Raw genomic sequence first — 20,789 nt, forward strand, 5'->3', positions numbered from 1 at the left:
AATTGCTCTAGCCCTGAGCTCTTTGAATGCCTCCCTCCCCCGGGACAGTCTAGAAAGCTTCATGATCCAGCAAAGTATACATATGACAAGCGGGAGGCCTCTGAGATCTTGTTCTGGCATTATTACTGAGGCTCGTTCTAACTGGCCAGTGCTTATGCTGCACTGAAGATCAATCCTGAATATCACCCCTGAAAATGTAGACAATGGAAGACAGACAACTTCAGTCTCTGGGTGCTTCCCACCTCCACCTACAACTTGAATAGAATGTTTCTATGTGGCTCTGATCCCCTCAACCAGGAGCACCACTGTGAGGGAATCCCCATAGAAGGTGGCCTCAGATATGATGGGCAGCTGGATTCAATAGACCAGAAGCTGGGTTGCGAAGTTGCTTGATATAATTGATTTTATCATCAACTAGGCGGGAGTCCTCTGTCCTTAGATATAAAACAGGGCATGTGCTCCCTCCTGCCCTGATCATGTCTCTTCTTAACTACTGATGCTCTCACAGGATGATCCAAAGGCTCTTGTGATTTTTACATATGAATGACTGAATCCTCCATGTGCACCTCTAACCCTGAGCATGCTCCAGAATTTGACTGCTATAATGGAAGTTTCTACCTAGATATCTACCTAGTTTCTACTTAGAATCTAAAAAGGGGTCATTGTTTCTTTACCAGTCAATCTGTCATCTCTGGCCTGCGCTTTGCTTGACACATGCCAAATTGGAATGATGGTTCTTTAGTCCCACCTCTTCTCCAATGAGGGCCTCAAAATAATTTTTGTGAAAACAGAAGAAAAGCAAACCCAATTTTTGTAAGGATTGTCAAAGTTCTGACATTGTTAAAAGCTGCCATCCACCCCTGCTGATCCTTAATAACCTCCATGGAGCTCAGATCTTCACAAAGCTCCTGTCACCATCTCGATCAAGAAGAGCAAACCAGGAAACTTAGTTTTCCAGACACATCTTGGTCAATGCAAGCAGGCAGAAACATCATCTTACTTGTGCCATATTCCTTACAGTCTTACAGCGACTGGTTAATAGACTACTAGACAATTTCCAGGATAGAAGAGTCATTGACTACTAAAACTATATCCTAGTTTAGTTACATTTTATTTATGTGACCTGAACTAGCCTTGAAGGTCCTAAACTACCAAAATGATAGAACTTCTGGGTGAATGCTAACAAAAGTTTTAAGATTTTGACCATGTCATATTATCTCCAACAATGTATCTATAGGATGTCAAAATATCAGTACCCTTTAAGAGAGAACTACCAGTCAAGGGAATGCAGAAATTAATGGAGTTTATTAGCTTTTACTGGCAGTCTTTTGCATTATTTCACCCTAATCATCCAAAGATCTGAACAAGAAGAGATTTTTAGGTTCCAGTTATAATTTTTTAGTAGCCAGTGGTCCTTCAGTCCTAGGAGTAGAGGATATAAACACCTATCCAGTGGCATTTGTGCTGATTCCACCAACATCACAGACTAATTCTCTCCCAGAGGAGGAGAATTTCTGCCTAAACTCACTACTCTTGGACTCTTCTCTCAACAGAAGTTGATGACCTTGCATGGAAATGAGAGCTATTACCAGACATAGAGGTACCAAGAGACGGTACTGCTTGCTGGTACACAAAAAGCTACAGAAGCTGAAACACACCTGGATACCCAATCCATAGCAGGTGAGTCAGGCTGCCTTATTGTCATCAAGCAAATCTTATTCACATGTATTTGAACTCCACAGCAGTCTAGCCACAGATGTAGTAAAAAGCAAACGAACACTTCTGTAGTTCGGGTTCTAACCCAGATTCAAAAGGTGGCATTGAAAAAAAAGATTAACTATTGAAAAGATAGATTCTTTGGAATTTAAAAAAATCTCTTTTAAGAAATGTGGCTAAAATAAAACCAAATCACATATAAATTACTTTTAATTTTTAAAAGAGGATTGTAATAAAAATAAAACATGTTAAATTCTCTTACCTGCTGAACTAAACTCTGCAAATATATCTCTGTTTGTTTGAGGCTTCCCATCTGGATCAATGTCCATAATGGTACGCCACAATTCAGAAAATCTAGCTCGTTTTTCTTTGGGCATATATATTCCATGCCATAGTGCTTTCAACATGTAGTCAATATTGATCAGAATTTGCCCAATTCTGGTATCAAAATAAGCTGGAGGTAATTGACAAGAAGAACTCTGATCGTAATTAGCTTCTAAACTGATAGAAGGAATTTGATTTAAGCAATAAATTCCAACAGCCAATTCTCTTATGATCTGATGGACTTCTCTATAGTCTAAGAGGGCAGTAGGGTCCACAGGAGTCAGTAGGATTGCAGTGGAGAAGCCTACGTTATTCATTTGACTCATAATTCCACACGGCATGTCTAGTTGAGAGCGAACATCTTCTTTGGCAGACAACCAGCTAACTAGTGCAGTAGTTAACAACTCTTGTACTTCACTCCGATCATATTTTTCAAAAAAAGCAGAAGCATTTCTCTGTACAGCTAAATTTTCCAGGTAAGTTTCATCATCTTGATTTTGATCAAATCTAGGTGCTCCTTTTTTGGGCAATCTTAACATTTCTAATTAATTCTAGTGTGTCCTTTTTGAAGTTTCTGCAATGAAATGAATAAAAAGGAAAAGACAAGCAATAAAACTTACCATGGTAATGAAGCTGAATTTCTCAAGAAATAAATCTATACCTTTCATCTTTATGGTTAATTGTTGCATGGTCAACCATTACATAATTGACATACATTATATTAGTTTCAGCTGTACAACATAGTAATTTAATACTTGTATATATTTTGAAATGATCACCACAAAAAATCAAGTTAACATCTGTTACCACACATACAGAATTTTTTTTCTTATGAGAACTTTTAAGGTTTACTCTTAGCAATATTCAGATATGCAATGTGTTATTATTAACTATAAACATTTATTTATTTTTGGCTGCTCTGGGTCTTTGTTGCTGCAAGGGCTTTTTCTAGTTGTGACGAGTGGGGGCTACTCTTCATTGCAATATACGTTGCAGAGCACAGGCTCTAGGTGCACGGGCTTCAGACGTTGCAGCTTACTGGCCCTAGAGCGTGGGCTCAGCAGTTGTGGCACAGGGACTCAGTTGCATGTGGAATCTTCCTGGACAAGGCACTGAACCTGTGTCTCCTACATTGGCAGGTGGATTCTTATCTAATGTGCCACCAGGGAAGTCCTGATATTATTAACTATAGTTGCCATGCTATACATTACTTCCCCGTGACTTATTTATTTTATAACTGAAGTTTGTACCTTTTGACTCCCTTCACCCATTTTACCCACCTCACCCTCTGCCTCTGGCAACCATCAAACTGTTCTCTGTATCTATGCTTAGGTTTGTCTTTTGTTTGTTTTGAGGTTTTACATTAAGCAAGATCACATAGTATTTGTCTTTCTCTGTCAGACTTATTTCACTTAGTATAATGCCTTGAAGGGCCATCTGTGTTGCCACAGATGGCAAGATTTCATTCTTTTTTATGGCTAAACAATATTTCATTGTGTATGTGTAAATAAATGCTCCACTTTCTTTATCCATTAATCTGTCAATAGAGAGGTTGTTTTTATGTCTTGGCTGTTGTAAATAATGCTATAATAAATATGGAGGTCTATAATCTTTTGGAGTTAGTGTTTTCATTTTCACTGAATAAATACACATAAGTGGAATTACTGGTAGTTCTATGGGCTTCCCTGATGGCTCAGACAGTAAAGAATTTGCCTGCAGTGTGGGAGACCTGGCTTTGATCCCTGGGTCGGGAAGATCCCCTGGAGGAGAGAATGGCAACCCACTCCAGTATTCTTGTCTGGAGAATTTCACGGACAGAGGAGCCTAGTGGTCGACAGTCCATGAGGTCACAAAGAGTCGGACACGACTGAGCAACTAACACTTTCATGGTAGTTTTAATATATTTTTCAGGCTTAAACTAATTGCAGCATAAGAAAGTTGAAATCTGAATTAAAATTGTAAAACTTTTAACATTAATCATAATATGCTTTTCAAAAGAGGTAAAAAGATACGAGGAAGTATATCAAAAAAAGATGTTTATATATAAGAAGATACTGCTGCATACCTATTCTTTTGTTGTTGTTGTAGAGGCGTTTTCACAAGGTCAGTTTTTTCAGGGTTTTTGTTTTGTTTTTTTAAAGCAAGAAAACAAACACTTGCTTTATAAAAAAAAAAAAGCAAAGACAAGAAATCCTTCCTTAACGTTGTATCTCTGTTCAATAGAAATGGGATTCTATGCAGTGCCGCTCTATTTCTGGAATAATAACCTAACTACTATTTACTGAGCATCTATTTACCCAGCTCTTTATACACAAAATTTTTCATTTAACTGGCCTCTCTGTACAGTGATTCTCAAAATCTAGGCTGTTTTGAAATCACCTGGGGCTTGTTTCAGCAGACTGCTGGATCCTACTCTAGAGATTCTGAGTGGGGTAGGAGTGGGGCCTTTAAAGGACTTCCATTTCTGAAAAAGTTAGATGCTGCTGGTTCTGGCAGGATACTTGGAGAACCCAGTTCCACGACAGGTGTTGGGAGCCCAACTCTACAGAGGCAGAAACCAGGCTAGGAAGAACAGAGGATGGGCCTGAGGTTTCACAGCTTCAGAATCAGAACAAACTGATTCCTCAAGTCCATCCTGAAGTCCAAGCCCTCTGCCCACACAGACACGGGAAAAGGGAAAGGACGAGGAAAAGAAAGCAACCTGCTCTGAGATGACTGTTTGTCCAGGAAAAGGAAACTTCATCTACACCGGTTCCCAGAGTATTCCCGGGGTCAGGGACAGTAGTCTTCTCCAAGGGTCTCTAGCCTGGACCCGAATTCACCGTCTGGAAGCCCGAGTGACCGAGGGCGAGGGGAGAACTGGGAGGGACGCTCCTGAGCAGAGGCCTGGGAGGCCCGCTTCCCCCGCGGGGTGCTGGGAGCCCTGGGCCTCGCCTGCGGTCCTGCCACCCCGCGCGGGCAGAAGCCGTTGGTCCTCGGGGCCTGGGGCCGCCGGCCGGGGCGCCGCCGCGAGAGGGCGCTTTTGTACACCCGTGGGTGGGGCCTCTCCAGAGGCCGCGGGCGCCCATCCCGGCCAAGATTCATCCGAGGCAGATTCCCCTCTTAACACCACCCCCCGCCCCACTCCTTCAGAACTCAATCTGGACTTGGGCTTGCGAAGTCAAGTGGGTCTTAGGAAGCATCACTTCGAACAAAGCTAGCGGAAGTGATGGAATTCCAGTTGAGCTATTTCAAATCCTAAAAGATGATGCTGTGAAAGTGCTGCACTCAATATGCCAGCAGATTTGGAAAACTCAGCAGTGGCCACAGGACTGGAAAAGGTCAGTTTTCATTCCAATCTCAAAGAAAGGCAATGCCGAAGAATGTTCAAACTACAGCACGATTGCACTCATCTCACACGCTAGCAAAGTAATGCTCAAAATTCTCCAAGCGAGGCTTCACCACTATGTGAACATGAGCTTCCAAATGTTCAAGCTGGATTTAGACAAGGCAGAGGAACTAGAGATTAAATTGCCAACATCCGTTGGATCATAGAAAAAGCAAGAGAATTCCAGAAAAAACATCTGCTTTATTGACTACGCCAAAGACTTTGTGTGGATCACAACAAACTGTGGACAATTCTTAAAGAGTTGGGAATACCAGACCACCTGACCTGCCTCCTGAGAAATCTGTATGCAGGTCAAGAAGCAACAGTTAGAACCAGACATGAAACAACAGACTGGTTCCAAATAGGGAAAGAAGTACATCAAGGCTGTATATTGTCACCCTGTTTAACTTCTATCCTGACCTAGAAATCTAACCTGGGTCTCCTGCATTGCAGGCAGATTCTTCTCCAGCTGAGCTACCATCTCTATCATTTCTTACTTTGACAGTTTGTCTCTGAGGAAGCACAGAAGCAGAGGTGGCGTTGGCAAGGCGCCAGGCTCTGAGGTAGCCCTGAATTGGAATCCCTCCTCTAACATCATTCTTTCCTTCAATAAACACTTACAGAACTCTTGTTATGAGCTAGGCACTGGAGACCCTGGAAAAGGCAGACGTAAAGCCCCAAGGTTCAGTTCAGTTCAGTTCAGTCACTCAGTTGTGTCCGACTCTTTGTGACCCCATGAGTTGCAGCACGACAGGCCTCTCTATCCATCACCAACTCCCAGAGTCTACCCAAACCCATGTCCATCAAGTCAGTGATGCCATCCAACCATCCCATCCTCTGTCGTCCCCTTCTCCTCCTGCCCCCAATCCTACCCAGCATTAGGGTCTTTTCCAATGAGTCAACTCTTCACATGAGGTGGCCAAAGTATTGGAGTTTCAGCTTCAACATCAGTCCTTCCAATGAACACTCAGGATTGATCTCCTTTAGGATGGATTGATTGGATCTCCTTGCAGTCCAAGGGACTCTCAAGAGTCTTCTCCAACACCACAGTTCAAAAGCATCAATTCTTTGGTGCTCAGCTTTCTTCACCGTCCAACTCTCACATCCATACATGACCACTGGAAAAACCATAGCCTTGACTAGACGGACCTTTGTTGGCAAAGTAATGTCTCTGCTTTTAAATATGCTATCTAGGTTGGCCATAACCTTCCTTCCAAGGAGTAAGCATCTTTTAATTTCATGGCTGCAATCACCATCAGCAGTGATTTTAGAGCCCCCCAAAATAAAGTCTGACACTGTTCCCACTGTTTCCCCATCTATTTCTCATGAAGTGATGGGACCAGATGCCATACCGCTGTATTTAAACAATGCCATAAGTGTATGATATAGTAACAGCATGTGAAGGAAAGCTAACTAAGACCAGGGCTGGGAAAGGCTGCCCTGAGGAAGTGATCTTTTAAGCTGAGCCTGATAAAGATCTATTCAAGCAGAGAGTTGGAGAAGTAGCTTTCCGAGGATAGGGAACAACAGGTGACGAACAACTGAGAAGAAAGTTGAATTTCTGAGCAATGGAACAAAACTCTGTATGGAGAACAAGACAGATGTGGACACAAAAATACGATGAGGAGGTAGATGAGGGCTAGACCACACAGGCTGTTTAAAGATTTTGAACTTTATCCCAAGAGTTTGGGCTCGATTTGTGGCAGTAGAGGGTAGGTACAGGCTTGAGTAGGGGAGGGGAGACGGAGGGCTGTGGATGTGTTTGAGAAGTAAGGACAGCCGATCGGTGACAGGCCGAGTAGTGGTCGAGTTTAAAGAGAAGCTGGTTATGTAGTGACACCTAAGTTTGTCAGACATGCAGGATCAGGGCAAGATTTAAGAGTTCAGTTTTACCTGTGAGAGAACCAAGCAGAGATGTCAGATGTGCCTCAGATACAAAGGTCTGAGTTAAAAGCACAGCTTGGGTTAGATGCATACATTCGGGCTGGCTTAGGGTAAATGAAGCCAGGGAAATGGCTGGGATCACCATGAAAGAGAATAGAAAATTGAGAACCCAGGATGGAGACCTGAGAAATTCAATTATTTAAAGGTCATGTGGAGAGGGTGGAGGCAGGAAAGAATACAAACAGTCAGGAGAGCAGAAGGCCAAGTCTGGTCATAGAAGCCAAGAGAAGAGACTGGCCAACTTCACTGGATGCTGTTCTAGGTCAAGGGAGATGAGAACCCAAACTTTTCACTGAATTTAGCAACAGACAGGGTTTTGGCTGGAGAAGGAAATGGTAACCCACTAGTGTTCTTGCCTGGGGAGTCCCGTGGATGAAGGAGCCTGTTGAGCTACTGTCTGTGGGGTCGCAGAGAGTCGGACACAACTGAAGCGGCATAGCATGCATGCATTGGAGAAGGAAATGGCAACCCACTCCAGTATTCTTGCCTGGAGAATCCCAGGGACAGAAGAGGCTGGTGGGCTGCCGTCTATGGGGTCGCACAGAGTCGGACACAACAACTGAAGCGACTTAGCAGCAGCAGCACGGTTTGGGTTAACTGTTTGAAGGTAGAATTTCTCTTAGTCCAACCATGTCATTATTTTAGCTGCTGTGGTGGTAGTATTAGTAAATTTGTTATTGCTTTCCCAGGGCAAGGGATGTCAAATCACTGTCTTCTTTAGGAGTTGCATGTTTGCACTTATGAAGTATGAGTAATGTAAATTTCTCTACCTAAAATGTTTTGTTCAGGTACCCAGATGGTTTGTTTTACGTGGGATCTTGGGAAAGACTTTTGCTTTGTTTGAAAGATTAACATAGAATTTCATTCCAGTTTATAGGATTAAGTATCAAAAAAGTTCTAAAAAATCAGGCCCTCTGGGGACAGAAAAACCAAAAAAAAACCAAACGACATGCAGAGTATCCTGCCAGAACAAGTGAACTAGAGATCCCCTTTAGAGAGTGATTAAATTAATAATACATAAAATTCAGACTAGTGCCGGGCATGCCTGTAGTTCTGAACTATATTGTTGTTATAAAAATCATTACATTCAACTCTAGGCTGCAGGGCAAACCTCAAGTTTATCTACTCCCATTAGGAGCATCAATTTAGTGCTCAGGACCACTAAGTCATCCAGTTGAAAGCTATTCAGGTAATATCTAAATCTGGTTTGAACACTGCATTTGACAGGAAATAAATTCAGGGCATGTGAGTCTTTTGACACATGCTTGTGCTAAGTTGCTTCAGTTGTGTCCAACTCTGTGTGACCCTATGGACTGTAGCCCACCCGGCTCCTCTGTGCATGGGATTCTCCAGGCAAGAATACTGGAGTGGGTTGCCATGCCTTCCTCCAGGGGATCTTCCTGAGAGGGATCGAACTCCCGTCTCCTGCACTGGCAGGCAGGTTCTTTACCACTAGAGCCAGCTGGAAAGCCCTGATACACACCTGCTAGTATCCTAAACTTTCTTTCCCACTATAATTAAGAGAATCACAGTATGTCCAGACCTAGAAAGGGTGTCAGCCCTAAACGGGGATGGATGCCAAATGTGACCTTGATACGTATCATGGTCATGAATGAATACTGTGGGTGGATGTCTGGTTGGAGTAAATAGGTGAAAAAGTTGAAAGGGTGAAGGTGAATGGGAGGCAAGATATGGAATATGTAGGACCAGGGATATGCATTTTAAATTGGTATATACTAGAACATTTTAAATACATTTCTAATAGCGAGAAGGGAGAAAAGCACGGGTGCACACACAAGTTAGGACTTTTTGGTGTTGGAAAATCAAGTAGTTCTTGGCTTGATTTTGATTTCTCTGTGAAAAACCCAGGTCATGAGCTGACAATGGGAAAACAGAGGGACGTTAGAGATTTGTGGGTCAGGAGAATATTCAAAATAGTCTTCAGAAGTTCTCACAGCAGGGCAATGAGCTGTCTAAAGACATGTATCACCTATCAATCAGGAGTGTGAACCTCAAAAACCTTAGTTCTCTTGTCTGTTAAATAACAATGATAACAAATTGAGTTACTAGTATTTCTGGATGTAGCTACCATGAAGAGTCCATAAAAGCTGCCTTTTTTCAGTGTTGCTGGTGAGACATAACCATGTAAGAGTTCAAAACAATATTAATACCACAGTTTAAAATATCCAGGTTGTTCTTTTCAGTGTGATCTTTTTCTCTGGAGTATCAATTTAATTAAATTGGTTGCACTACTCTACAAAGTTATACAAAAATTCATGTAATGAACTTTAAAACCACATTATGCAACAGTAAAGCAGCAGAGTATTTTATTTTTTTTAAAGAACTACCATTCAGTAAATGTTGTTACACTATGAAACATCTAGTTTTCAACAGAAAGGTTTTCTAAGGAGATGATTTGGAGCCTTCCACATTTATCAGATGCCTTTTCATTATCCTTTTCCATTTTTGCAATTCTGGATCCAAACTGCATGGCCCGCTTTGGCAGAAGAGCAGAGGCTGTAAGACCAAGTTCCACTGCTGCAAGACGCAAAATTAGTTTTTCACCAATTCCACGGGGTAAAGTCAAGTCTGCCTTTTCCCAGACTGGTAGGGAATTTAGAAAGGAGACAACATTTTCATCCAGGAAAGGAAATCTGAAATAAAAAGTATAACCACTATAAAAAAAAGTTATCTCTTGTGATTATTTTGTTTCTATTTTATTCAATGTTAAAATTTAAGGTATAAATTAATTATTGAGGGCACAATTTTTCTAAATTAAAAATATTCTAGTTCCTTATACAACTTTGCAGCTAAAATTTAATCACAATAATTTAAAAATTATTTCACTACACTTGTCTAATTTTAATACAGATACTAAAATGTAAAAATTTTTCCCTCAATAAATAAACAAATTAAGCCTATGATGTCAAGAAATAATTTCAAATTGTTTCATAAGGCATCTTCAGGAATGCCGTGAAAACAACCATGGTCTTTGAGTTAATCGTTCACACCATGTCTGCTCTTTACGTATCTAAAGAAACTGAACTTAAGGAGTGCAACTCTCTGCTCTTTAGGCTCCCCTAATTTCCTAGCAAATTCTGTTCTTTGTTTAAAATACTCTAATCCCTCCCCCACCCCTAATTACACTAGTGTTTGACATTTTACTTAGGCTTAAGCAGAGAGATCGGAAAGGGTAAAGGCATTCTTTAAACAGACTATTTTATAAAAATGAATTGTGAAAGCAAACTTAAATGAGAAACTAATTAATAGAGTATGGTTAATATGTGTGCCAAAATGCATAATAAACTGGTTTAGATCTAGCCAATATAGTGGTATTTGTTCAATTACAATTCTGCATTAGCTGTTTTAAACATTCTTCATATCCATTTTTACCCATGGGTATCATATGGGGGGGGGTCCTTTAGAATTAACTGCTTTACTGAATAAAATAAATTTCCTTTTCTCTAACCTAGCTGAAATGGGCTGAATTTTTTTCTCTCTCATATACAGATACACTTCAAAAGGAAAACATTTTATACACTTTGTATTGTGGTGTTATTTATGATAAAATTTTGAAAATTATGTTAATTTTACATGTCAGAACTGGCAACACAGGCATAACAAAGTAGAGACAAGAAACAATGAAGTCTCAGAGCTGGTATATTATGATGTTCCAACTCCCACAAAGTTCATTTGGACTCCTTGCATGCTTGTACCCCTGCAATAAAACTACCACTTAATAAATTAACCTACTTGAACAAACTTCTGCTTTTTATAATTAAATGACATATCTTTTTCCTTAATGCTTCAAAAGCATTTGTTTACTATTATCAGAAATATGCTGTAGGTAAACACAAACCCCTAAGATTAAAAAAGAATATACACATGTAAGTGCCTTGATCTCTGAAACTATTGAGATAATTTGGAATGTATGACTAACTTGTGTTCAAAACACCTATGATAGAGGGGACTCAGGTACTGGAACCACCATTTAAATCAGTATGGATCTATACAGGCATACCTTGTTTTATTGTGCTTCACTGAGACTGTTTTTTTTCTTAAAAACTAAACGTTTGTGGCAACCCTGTGACGAGCAGAGTCTATCAGTGGTGCCATTTTTCCAACAGCATTTGCTCACTTCATGTTTCTGTGTGACATTTTTGGAAATGCTTCAATATTTCCAATTTTTCTTGTTATATCTGTTGGACTTCCCTTGGGGCTCAGTGGTAAAGAATCTGCCTGCCAGTACAGGAGACCTGGGTTCAATCTCTGGGTCGGGAAGATCCCTGGAGAAATGGTGGCAACCCACTCCATTATTGTTGCCTGAGAAATCCCATTGACAGAGGAGCCTGGCGAGCAACTATGGGGTTGCAAAAAGAGTTGGACATCACTTAGCAACTAAACAACAACAAAAACAACAATTATATTTGTTATGGTGATATGTGATCAATAATCTTTGATGTTATCACTGAGATTGCTTTTTGTTTTGTATTTTTAAATTAAGGTACATATATAAAAATTTAGACAAATGTATGTTTATTTATGTCTAAATACATAAATACATATTTTAAATACTAAATACATAAATACATATTTATGTCTAAATACAGCATACATAAAAGTATGCTGCTGCATACTTAGTAGACTACAGCATATTATAAAGATAGTTTTTGTATGCACTGGAAAACCAAAAAATTCATTTGACTTGCTTTGTTGCAATGGTCTGGAACTGAGCATGCAGGATTTCCAAGTATGCCTGTACATACAAGAAATGTGTACAAAGTCAGGCTCTGTAACAATGGAGGAGGAAGCTTGGGAAGAAAGCAAACATTTGAAATGAAACAGAGCCCTTGGAATACCTCCCCTCAGTATTTCACTACCTCAAGTTTTACATTCTTTCACTGTAGCCTTTAATCACGTCATTGTATCACCTTTGAAAATTACTGTAAAGCCATTTCTTGGAGAATGAGTTCTGGAAACACTGTTCCTCTGGTTCCTCTCCAGTACTGCTCCTGACTAACTGTAATACAAAGCCAAGATACTGCGGCTACTGTTACTCATTTGAACAAGTATCCAAAGAAAAAGGAACCTAAAAGTCTCCTTTTTAGGTTCAGTCTGCTGCTTTTACAAAATTATCGAACAACCCTCCAATAGACAACAAGAATTACCTTGCTTCTTTTCCATGATCACTGATAACTCTATCATCACGACCAAGATTTCTAGAAGAAATTCGACCCAGTTCCATTTCAATTTCCTTATTGAGTCCTTCCAGCCCATGTGTCAGGAAGCGGACCCGATGACGAGAATAACCTGCAAGCTGCTCATCTGCACCAATTCCAGTAAGAACTACCTACAAAAGTTGAAAGAAATCTATATAAGAATACTACCTACTATGCAGTAAGGAAAATAAAAGCTTAAAAAAATAATCCCAAAGATAACATTTTCAGAAAAAGTCCACAAGGCAAAGTCATAAGATAGTAAAATATTTTTTACGATTTTTACAAAGTCATATACTTTTGTGTTGTAGTTTAAATGCAATTAAATTCTTGCAACTTAAGTGTTAAAAGCTTTAAGGGTCAAAATTAGGTCTCAGAAATCCTGAGCAGCTGTGTCATACCTTTGCACTGCTCTGATACGGTGTTGCTCCATCCTGGGTCACCAACCAACCAATTCCTCTAGAAGCAAACCAGACTGCACAGCCAATGCTATCATCCAGGACTGTATCCAAGGGCTGGATTAAGTGTGATATTCGAGTTCTTCTTAGTCTTTGCAATTCTTCTAGAGAAACATTAATTTCAACAAAATTCCAAATCCGCAAAGGGTTGGCAGCTTGCAGTTCCTTCAGTCCTGCTCTTCCTGTGACTCGATCTGGTACATTGAACTGTTCACCAGGACTGGCAGCAGCAGCAGCAACACTTTTGGAGAATTCTTCAGAGGGTATTTCACAATGATTTTTCTGTTTTCTCCCTTTTTTGTTAAAATTAACTGGTATGGTCTTTTCTTTAGTCATGAAAGCCACATTAAGAAGATCAATTGGTTCATCTAAAGGAATATGACGGTCAGCAAGGGCTGCGATGACCATGGAATCAATCCCTCCAGAAAACAGAATTGCAACATTTGCTTTCCTATTACTAGTTTTCAAAACTTCACTTGGTGTCAGGTTTTCACCCCTAGGTAAACACAAGACACGTCTCTTGACTGCAATACTCAGGACATCAATGAACTGCTGAACTACTTCCTTCATGTGTCCATCAGTAAGAAAGACCTGAAGGGTCTCTCTTGTCAGTGGACTCCTGGAAATGCTACTGCAATGAGTCTCAAATGCAGTTTGTGGCAACGCCATATTTAAAGGGACAACAGGTTCTTTAAGATACAGTTTGGCTTCATTTGCTGCCACCAAGACAAATGCTGGCAAGTCTGCTGAAATCTCAGTCAGGCTATTAACACATTCTCTGGTATCAACCCCCCCAGAATTGTATTTCCAAGGATACAACTTTAAAACAACAGACTGGGAAATGGAAACAGACTTGAGATCGATTCTGAAAATTCCAGATGCTGGAACTTCCTGCCACTGATCAGCCACTCCAGATGCTTGGGTGCCAACTGAAGAGAGGCAGAAACTCTTGCCCAAGTTACTAAAATGCCAAAGCAAGCTACGACGACCAAAAAAGTCCCTACCAAACCATAAAGAATCGCTAGATGCTTGATAATATATAAAAGACCAAGGACCTTGGACTTTTGAGAAGAGTGACAAAATATCAGATTCATTCTCACAAGAGGAAAGATAATGAAACATGATTTGAGTATCATTCTCTTCAGCTTCAACCTTGATCCCACTAAAGACTTCTCCGTTCCACAGGAATACATTGCCTCTTTCATCTCCCACAGGCTGGGCAGTCAATACACCTCTTAAGTGAAGGACATGGCCAGAGAATAAACACTGGTAGTTAACACTGGACCTTAACAACTGTTTACTACTGTTGGGCCCCCGTCGTTTAAGATTACACAGTAAATCCTCTTTCAAATCTTCCCTAAAATGCTCAACAGAAAAGCTTACTGCACAACAAATGCCACACATTGCCATGTAAAATCAAGTTGGCTATTTCTTGATTTTGGTCTTCTCTGAGTTTTCTATTTCTTGATATTCTTTCCTTAGCTCATCCAATATATCTGTGGGAGAGGGGAGAAGACATAGTAAAGAACAAAAATTCCTGAAGCTTTACCTAGTGATTCAAAAGGCAAAACAAGCTGTTTTCCAAGACTGAACCACATATGTACTGTGCTAGTTTAAATAATAATTTACAACAGACTTCTGATGAAGAATGTTTATTATTTAGGGATCTAGTTTCTGTTGTTAAATGCTTATTTTGACCCAGGCATTGGGCTATGCACAGTTTATATACATATCATTTTATTTAAATTCCGTTAAGACTTTGCAGGCTCAAAGTGATTCACTCAAAATCAGAAAGGCAGAAATTTGTAGAACAATATTTCATACCTATATCTGTCTAAAATTCTAAAGCTTACATTAATTAATGTGGCTTTCTAACACATCTTGCAGTTCTTAAATTTGATTTTATTGTTACTGTTAACTCACCATTGGAAGGCTAACCTGAAGAAAACCAAACCATTCCACTAATTTTATTAACTGGTATACCACCATCCAATCTTTAGATATATATATTTATACATTCAGCTGTAAACAGTGTAATTTAGGCACCATCATGAATTTCCACAGAAAGCCCACAAAAGAATTTTTGTTTCTGTATAATGTACCAAAAAAACTTACTTTTGCTTTCAGAAAGCATTTCTGTTCGGTCTGCAAGAAAGAATATGTTGCTGTTCTGTTGCTGCCTATATACTTTCTGCAAAACATAATTTAGGCTAATATCATGATTTGATCTAAAAGGTAGATGCCAAAACTCTGAACCTATTACTGCTTACTATTGAACTTTAGTAACATGTTCAGAACAATACCTTGGCAAATAAAGATAAACAAAGAACTCACCCATTATCCAACTATCTAGAAACTGCTACCATTAACACTGAGGTAAAACTTTTTTTCTCTGAGTATACTTAATACCATTTTTCTTTAGTAATATTATAGTTTATTTGGTCATTTAGATGTTGCCAACTTTTCACTATTATAAATCAAACTTGTGAAGAATATCTTTGTAATTAAATTTCTATGCACTCCATGATACTTTCCTAATATATCAATTCCTATAAATAGGAATCAAACTGGATTTGCTGGATCAAAATATTATACAGCTTTAAGACTGATACATTTTGCCAATTTGCCTTATACAAAGTTTGTTATCAACTGTACCTTAACTGCTATTACTCCACATATGAGAAATGTCTAGCCTGTCTGTTATCCAGTAATCTTTAAAAGCTTTAAAGGGCTCAAATCATTTCTTAACTTTAAAATACAATGTTTGGCAGTATAATGACACACTAAGCAGAAGCTTGCTTATTTATGAATACATTAGTGAAAGTGGAGTTAAATAACCATGTTAAAGATTTGGAAGCTTTGAGTAAAAACCTGAGGAGGTGGGGAGAGGAAGTAGTAGCATTTATCTTTTTTAAAAAATACACAAACAAAAAATAAGTATCCACATTCACCTGTATAGCTTCTTCTCAATAGATTCAAAGTTTATTTATGTCAAGAGAATACACCAAATTCAAGTACAAAATAAATACCATTATTGACTACAGCTCCAGGATAACAGGAGAAGGCAATGGCAACCCACTCCAGTACTCTTGCCTGGAAAATCCCATGGACGCAAGAGCCTGGTAGGCTGCAGTCCATGGGGTCGCAAAGAGTCGGTCAGACATGACTGAGCGACTTCACTTTCACTTTTCATGCATTGGAGAAGGAAATGGCAACCCACTCCAGTTCTTGCCTGGAGAATCCTAGGGATGGGGGAGCCTGGTGGGCTGCCGTCTATGGGGTCGCACAGAGTCGGACACGACTGAAGCGACTTAGCAGCAGCAGCAGCCAGGATAACATAGTACAATTAGTATCATTTGATTCACAGGTAATGTCAATTGCATATGTTGGGGAAAGATTATTAGCAACTATGATTAATACATAGATTTATACAGTTGATATCAAACCCTCCCACATAGTATTCAGAGTAACTCTAATAACTCACCCTGTTCTTCTTTAGGTTAGAAAGTTCATCCACGACAACTTTTTGTTCTTTAATCTATTGAAATAAAGAAAACTTATTAAATCAGAGATTATCAAAGTATGCTCAGTAAGAACCCTTTCAAGAGATAGCATAAGGGGCTCTAAGCATTGATTGTCCAAATGGGCAATTTGGGAATATATATACTCTTTACAACAGCAATCTGTGTGGACATGCAGGTGGCGGAAAGTTGAGGGAAAAAACAGTGATTAGACATACAAAGTGTTAGATGGCCCTTTATATCCAGACAGGGGGTTGGCAACCAACACTCATATTCAGGCAAGAACTATAGATACTAAATAAAGTTTCTATCTTTTATTTAAAATAGAGAATATGTCAAAAAAATTCACCAAGACCTGAAAGTAATACCAATTTTTCAATGATTTAAATTGTATCTTAAATTAAAAAAAAAAACAAAAAAACAAATGGAATGAGGAGTGGTTGACCCTTCCCTCCCAATACCCATGCTTTTCATGATTTACATACTAAATGGTATAGCCAGACAGACTAAGCAAGCAGTAGTTAAGTATCCTACATGGGGGGTAAGTAAGTATTAGTCGTTCAGTCATGTCTGACTCTTTTCGACTGCACGGACTGTAGCCTGCCAGTCTCCTCCGTCCATGGGATTCTCCAAGCAAGAATACTAGAGTGGGTTGCCATTCCATTCTTCAGGGGATCTTCCCCACCCAGGGATTGAACCCAAGTCTTTGGCATTGCAGGCAGACTGTTTATGGTCTGAGCCACCAGGGGTAGTATGACCCATCACTTTTCCATCTTTGCTTTATTCCTCTTTGTATCTCAAAAGATGGCACAGGGCTGGCTCTCTTGAACTAGGTCTCACCTTTTTTAAGTAGAAGAGGGCTCAACTAAATGGAAACTAAACTTCTTTTAAACTCTTTTCAGTGATGATAGTGATACTGCAAACATGACTGATTATATAGTGTCACTAGAGCCTCTAACAGCGCTATTTTGTAACCTCTGAAGCCTGGGGGATCTGTCATACATCCGTATAAGTGGCATGCTATGGTAGTAATCAGAGCAGGTTGTGTGCAGTTTGAAAATTCATTCCCCACAGATGTGTACCCTTCTGCTTTCCAGCTGCCAGTCACTGTAGTGACTGATTACAGAGATTGGGTTGAATATCAAGACTGAATTTGTACAACTTCCTTTTAAGGCTTATGTTTGAAGAGCACTTTCCCATTCATTTCAGGAATGGCAGGTTTACTTTAGTACTTCAGACAAGGAAACTGTAACAGAGGAATCAGAGATGTGCCTAAGATGCCAGTGTCAGTTTGGAACAGAACCAAAGTATTATCTCAGACATCTATAGCCATCCTCATTTCAAATGTTAAAAGTTTTTTTTCTTTTTTCCATTTATGGCGTTATATTGGCTCCCTTTTGTGGAGGGAGGAGCAGAAGAGCAACAATGAAATAACATTTTTAGGAGCACAGCTCTAGCTAAATGAAGGATAGACAGGAAGAAAGTAACAATGGATAAGGAGAGACCAGTTAGGAAACTTCTGCAGGATTCCCTATGGTAGATGCAAGGGGCGGGTTTAAGATGGTTAAAAGTGTACACAGTGTTAATGGGACACCTTACAAAGGGGCCTCAAAAATGAAACTGATAGAACTTCATGATGGATGCAAAGATGGGCTCCCAGGTTACTGGCATGGACAACTGCATGGATGGTGCTGACATTTTCTGAGACTACAGGCAGCAGATCTAGGGTGGGAAATAATTTCTAAAAGTTTTAACTCCGAGTACATAGGAAAAAGGCCAACCATGAATCTAATCATTATGCTGAGAGAGGCATAAGCTGTGATTTCATCTACATGATGTGCTGGGAAGGATAAAACTGTCCTGATGTAGAGCAGATTAGGGATGGCCAGAGCTTCTGGGCAGGGGAGAGCATGGTTATAAAGGGAGTCTTTTAGGGTCACGGAACTTGTCTATATTCCAACTGTGGTGGTGGTCACACAAATTTATACACATGTTAAATATACAGAAAACGAAAAAAGAGCCAAATTTTACTGTATGATACTTTTTAAAATTTGTTAAAAATTGATGATTAAAAAATATATAGCCAACTAAACTTCCGCCTTACTACCATCTGGGTCTAATCTCGGGGCAAGTTTCAAGGTGTCCCTTTAACTGTACCTGTAGCAGCAGGGCAAAGTCAGGACGAGACCACGGGCCACCGTGAATCGTCCCCGGCGGTGAGCAGCCTGAGGGCCATGTTACCTCGTCCCGTACTCACCTTGCTGCTGAGCTCTTCCTTGTGCAGGGTCGAGCTCTCAGCAGGGACGAGCCCAGCGCCGTCCTCGGGTCGCTCACCCCGGCTGGGCATCTCCACGGAGAGCCAAACACGCAGGGCACGAGTCCAGGAGGTACTCCAGCAGCGCCGCGCCCACAGCCCCTGCGCGTCTGCGCTGCCAGCGCCCCAGGCCCTCCCTTTCAACTTCCGGTGAGTCCGATCAATGGCGTCTGCGTGCTCGCTGGGACGCCTGCGCAGTCCGATATGGGCCAGGAGTACTTGCGCGCGTGCGCACAAGTGATTAAGGAGCACGTGAGCAAAGCCCGGTTGTGAAAAATGAAAGGTTCCTGAACGGACCCTAGCGGATGGGATGTTGAAACGCTCTTTACCCTGTGGCATCTAGTAGACTGTAAATTGTATGCGCCCCCTAGTGGTGAATATAAAGAATAGAAGCTCAGTAGAAATACCACTTAGTATTTATTATCTAGGCAAAAATATGGAAGCCAGACACAGATTTAAGAGATACACTGTTGGTAATGACCCGGTACAGATTTGGTAAAGTTAATGTTAGTTTGTTGTTAGGGTTAAAAGATAAATACAGGATTCCCTGTTAAATATGAATTTCAGATAAATGAATGAAATTTTAGTATATATGTCCTGTGCAATATTTGCAATATCTCACTCCTATGAGAAAAATCATCCCAAACTTGGAAATAGGCAAGAGATTACCAAGGTGTTCTTTCGTAGCTTTTCTAGGTTTGACTTTTTATTGACTGGGCTCACTTGTATTCTGTTAGGGGTGGAGGGGTGTAACTGGTAGATTTTTGGTAGATATGAAAATAATTTCTACGTGATAGACCAGATAACCCCACAAACTGTGATTTAGTGTTCTGCAAGATATTAATCAGTTTTGCATCTAACTCTGCAATCCTATCCTAATTTTTAAAATTAATATATGTCTCAGTCAGTTCAGTCACTCAATCGTGTCCAACTCTTTGCAACCCCGTGGACTGCAGCACACCAGGCTTCCCTGTCCATCACCAACTCCCAGAGCTTGTTCAAACTCATGTCCATCGAGTCAGTGATGCCATCCAACTATCTCACCCTCTGTTGTCCCCTTCTCCTCCTGCCTTCAATCCTTCCCAGCATCAGGGTCTTTTCCAATGAGTCAGTTCTTCGCATCAGGTGGCCAACGTGTTGGAGTTTCAGCATCAGCATGAGTCCTTCCAATGAATATTCAGGACTGATTTCCTTTAGGATGGACTGGTTGGATCTCCTTGCAGTCCAACGGACTCTCAAGAGTCTTTTCCAACACCACAGTTCAAAAGCATCAATATATGTCTACTTTCTCATAAAATCTTTGAATTGGTTTTAGAATCTTACTTGTTCTCTCATTAATTAATGAGTTGGATAAAACTTTGACAGATGTTCATTTTATATTTGTACAGGAAAAATGATTTTCTGTTTTTGAAAAGTATACTTTAACATAGGATATCTAAAGTTTTCATGAAGATGCCCAAGTGAACCCGTGTGATGGAGTCAAACTTTATGGCTAAGGAAGTGTACCTCATGAGTTGTTTAAACTCAAGAATATCTTTTATTGGCTCTTAGAGTACATTCAAGGCGATTATAGAATTAAGATTACTGTCTGTTTTGTCTTTTTACTGATTTTTTAAAATTTTGGTTTTGTTTCTAATTTATGCTTAGCTAAGTTATTCCGCATTAGTAACAATGATTGGGAATTTGGTTTGATGATAGGGCTTCACCGGTGGCTCAGTGGTGAAGAACCTGCCTGCAATTCAGGAGACCGGAGTTTGATCCCTGGATCAGGAAGATCCCCTGGAGGAGGGCATGGAAACCCACTCCAGTTTTCTTGCCTGGAAAATCCCATGGACAGAGGAGTCTGATGGGCTACAGTTCATAGGGTCACAAAGAGTCGGACATGGCTCAAGTGACTGTTCACACATGCACACATTTGATGATAATTTT

General features: G+C 40.2%; 3 protein-coding genes across 53 annotated transcripts in view; all 3 read right to left on the bottom strand.

Annotated features, from left to right (window-relative positions):
* Window positions 1-5,000, bottom strand: part of ANKAR (ankyrin and armadillo repeat containing) — a 52,070-nt gene extending 47,070 nt beyond the window's left edge. For 35 of the 50 annotated variants that reach the window (XR_014079335.1, XR_014079325.1, XR_014079331.1 and 32 more), the window contains exons 1-2: window positions 4,742-5,000; window positions 1,979-2,614 (exon numbers count right to left, since the gene is read on the bottom strand). Coding sequence is in view for 32 of the 50 variants with exons in the window: in XM_081579341.1 (XP_081435467.1) it covers window positions 1,979-2,579 (601 nt within the window). In the remaining 18 variants the exon portion in view is untranslated. Of the gene's footprint in view, window positions 1-1,978; window positions 2,615-4,105 lie in introns of all 50 variants that reach the window. The other 15 variants (XR_014079327.1, XR_014079330.1, XR_014079319.1 and 12 more) reach the window with 1 other exon arrangement.
* Window positions 5,001-9,653: 4,653 nt separating this feature from the next.
* Window positions 9,654-14,517, bottom strand: ASNSD1 (asparagine synthetase domain containing 1). The gene is made up of 3 exons (XM_081579370.1): window positions 12,969-14,517; window positions 12,520-12,701; window positions 9,654-10,005 (listed from the first exon to the last, which is right to left on the bottom strand). Exons 1-3 carry the CDS (start codon window positions 14,433-14,435, stop codon window positions 9,732-9,734), a joined length of 1,923 nt encoding a protein of 640 aa, XP_081435496.1. The 5' UTR covers window positions 14,436-14,517; the 3' UTR covers window positions 9,654-9,731.
* On the bottom strand, window positions 13,487-19,009 carry ASDURF (ASNSD1 upstream open reading frame). Of its 2 annotated transcripts, none has more exons than XM_081579380.1 (4): window positions 18,804-19,009; window positions 16,510-16,563; window positions 15,141-15,170; window positions 13,487-14,521 (listed from the first exon to the last, which is right to left on the bottom strand). In XM_081579380.1, the coding sequence occupies exons 1-4, from the start codon at window positions 18,891-18,893 to the stop codon at window positions 14,504-14,506; spliced, it is 192 nt and encodes a 63-aa protein (XP_081435506.1). In that variant the 5' UTR covers window positions 18,894-19,009; the 3' UTR covers window positions 13,487-14,503. The 2 variants fall into 2 exon arrangements, with proteins under 2 accessions (XP_081435506.1, XP_081435505.1); XM_081579379.1 differs by having other exon boundaries at window positions 15,141-15,216.
* Between the last annotated feature and the right edge of the window lie 1,780 nt (window positions 19,010-20,789).

Source organism: Giraffa tippelskirchi, chromosome 3 (assembly GCF_054371585.1).
Source record: "Giraffa tippelskirchi isolate mGirTip1 chromosome 3, T2T-mGirTip1v1.2.pri, whole genome shotgun sequence".
NCBI classification, from domain to species: domain Eukaryota; kingdom Metazoa; phylum Chordata; class Mammalia; order Artiodactyla; family Giraffidae; genus Giraffa; species Giraffa tippelskirchi.

Excerpts from the sequence above, each read along its gene's own strand:
- ASNSD1 (XM_081579370.1), bottom strand. The coding sequence starts at position 14,435 with ATGGCAATGTGTGGCATTTGTTGTGCAGTAAGCTTTTCTGTTGAGCAT. Across the intron at positions 12,702-12,968 it reads CGTATCAGAGCAGTGCAAAG|GTAGTTCTTACTGGAATTGG; the intron begins GTATGACACAGC and ends CAACTTTTGTAG. Across the intron at positions 10,006-12,519 it reads GATCATGGAAAAGAAGCAAG|ATTTCCTTTCCTGGATGAAA; the intron begins GTAATTCTTGTT and ends TTTTTATTTCAG.
- ASDURF (XM_081579379.1), bottom strand. The coding sequence starts at position 18,893 with ATGCCCAGCCGGGGTGAGCGACCCGAGGACGGCGCTGGGCTCGTCCCT. Across the intron at positions 16,564-18,803 it reads AGGAAGAGCTCAGCAGCAAG|ATTAAAGAACAAAAAGTTGT; the intron begins GTGAGTACGGGA and ends TTATTTCAATAG. Across the intron at positions 14,522-15,140 it reads AATGCTTTCTGAAAGCAAAA|ATATATTGGATGAGCTAAGG; the intron begins GTAAGTTTTTTT and ends CCTCTCCCACAG.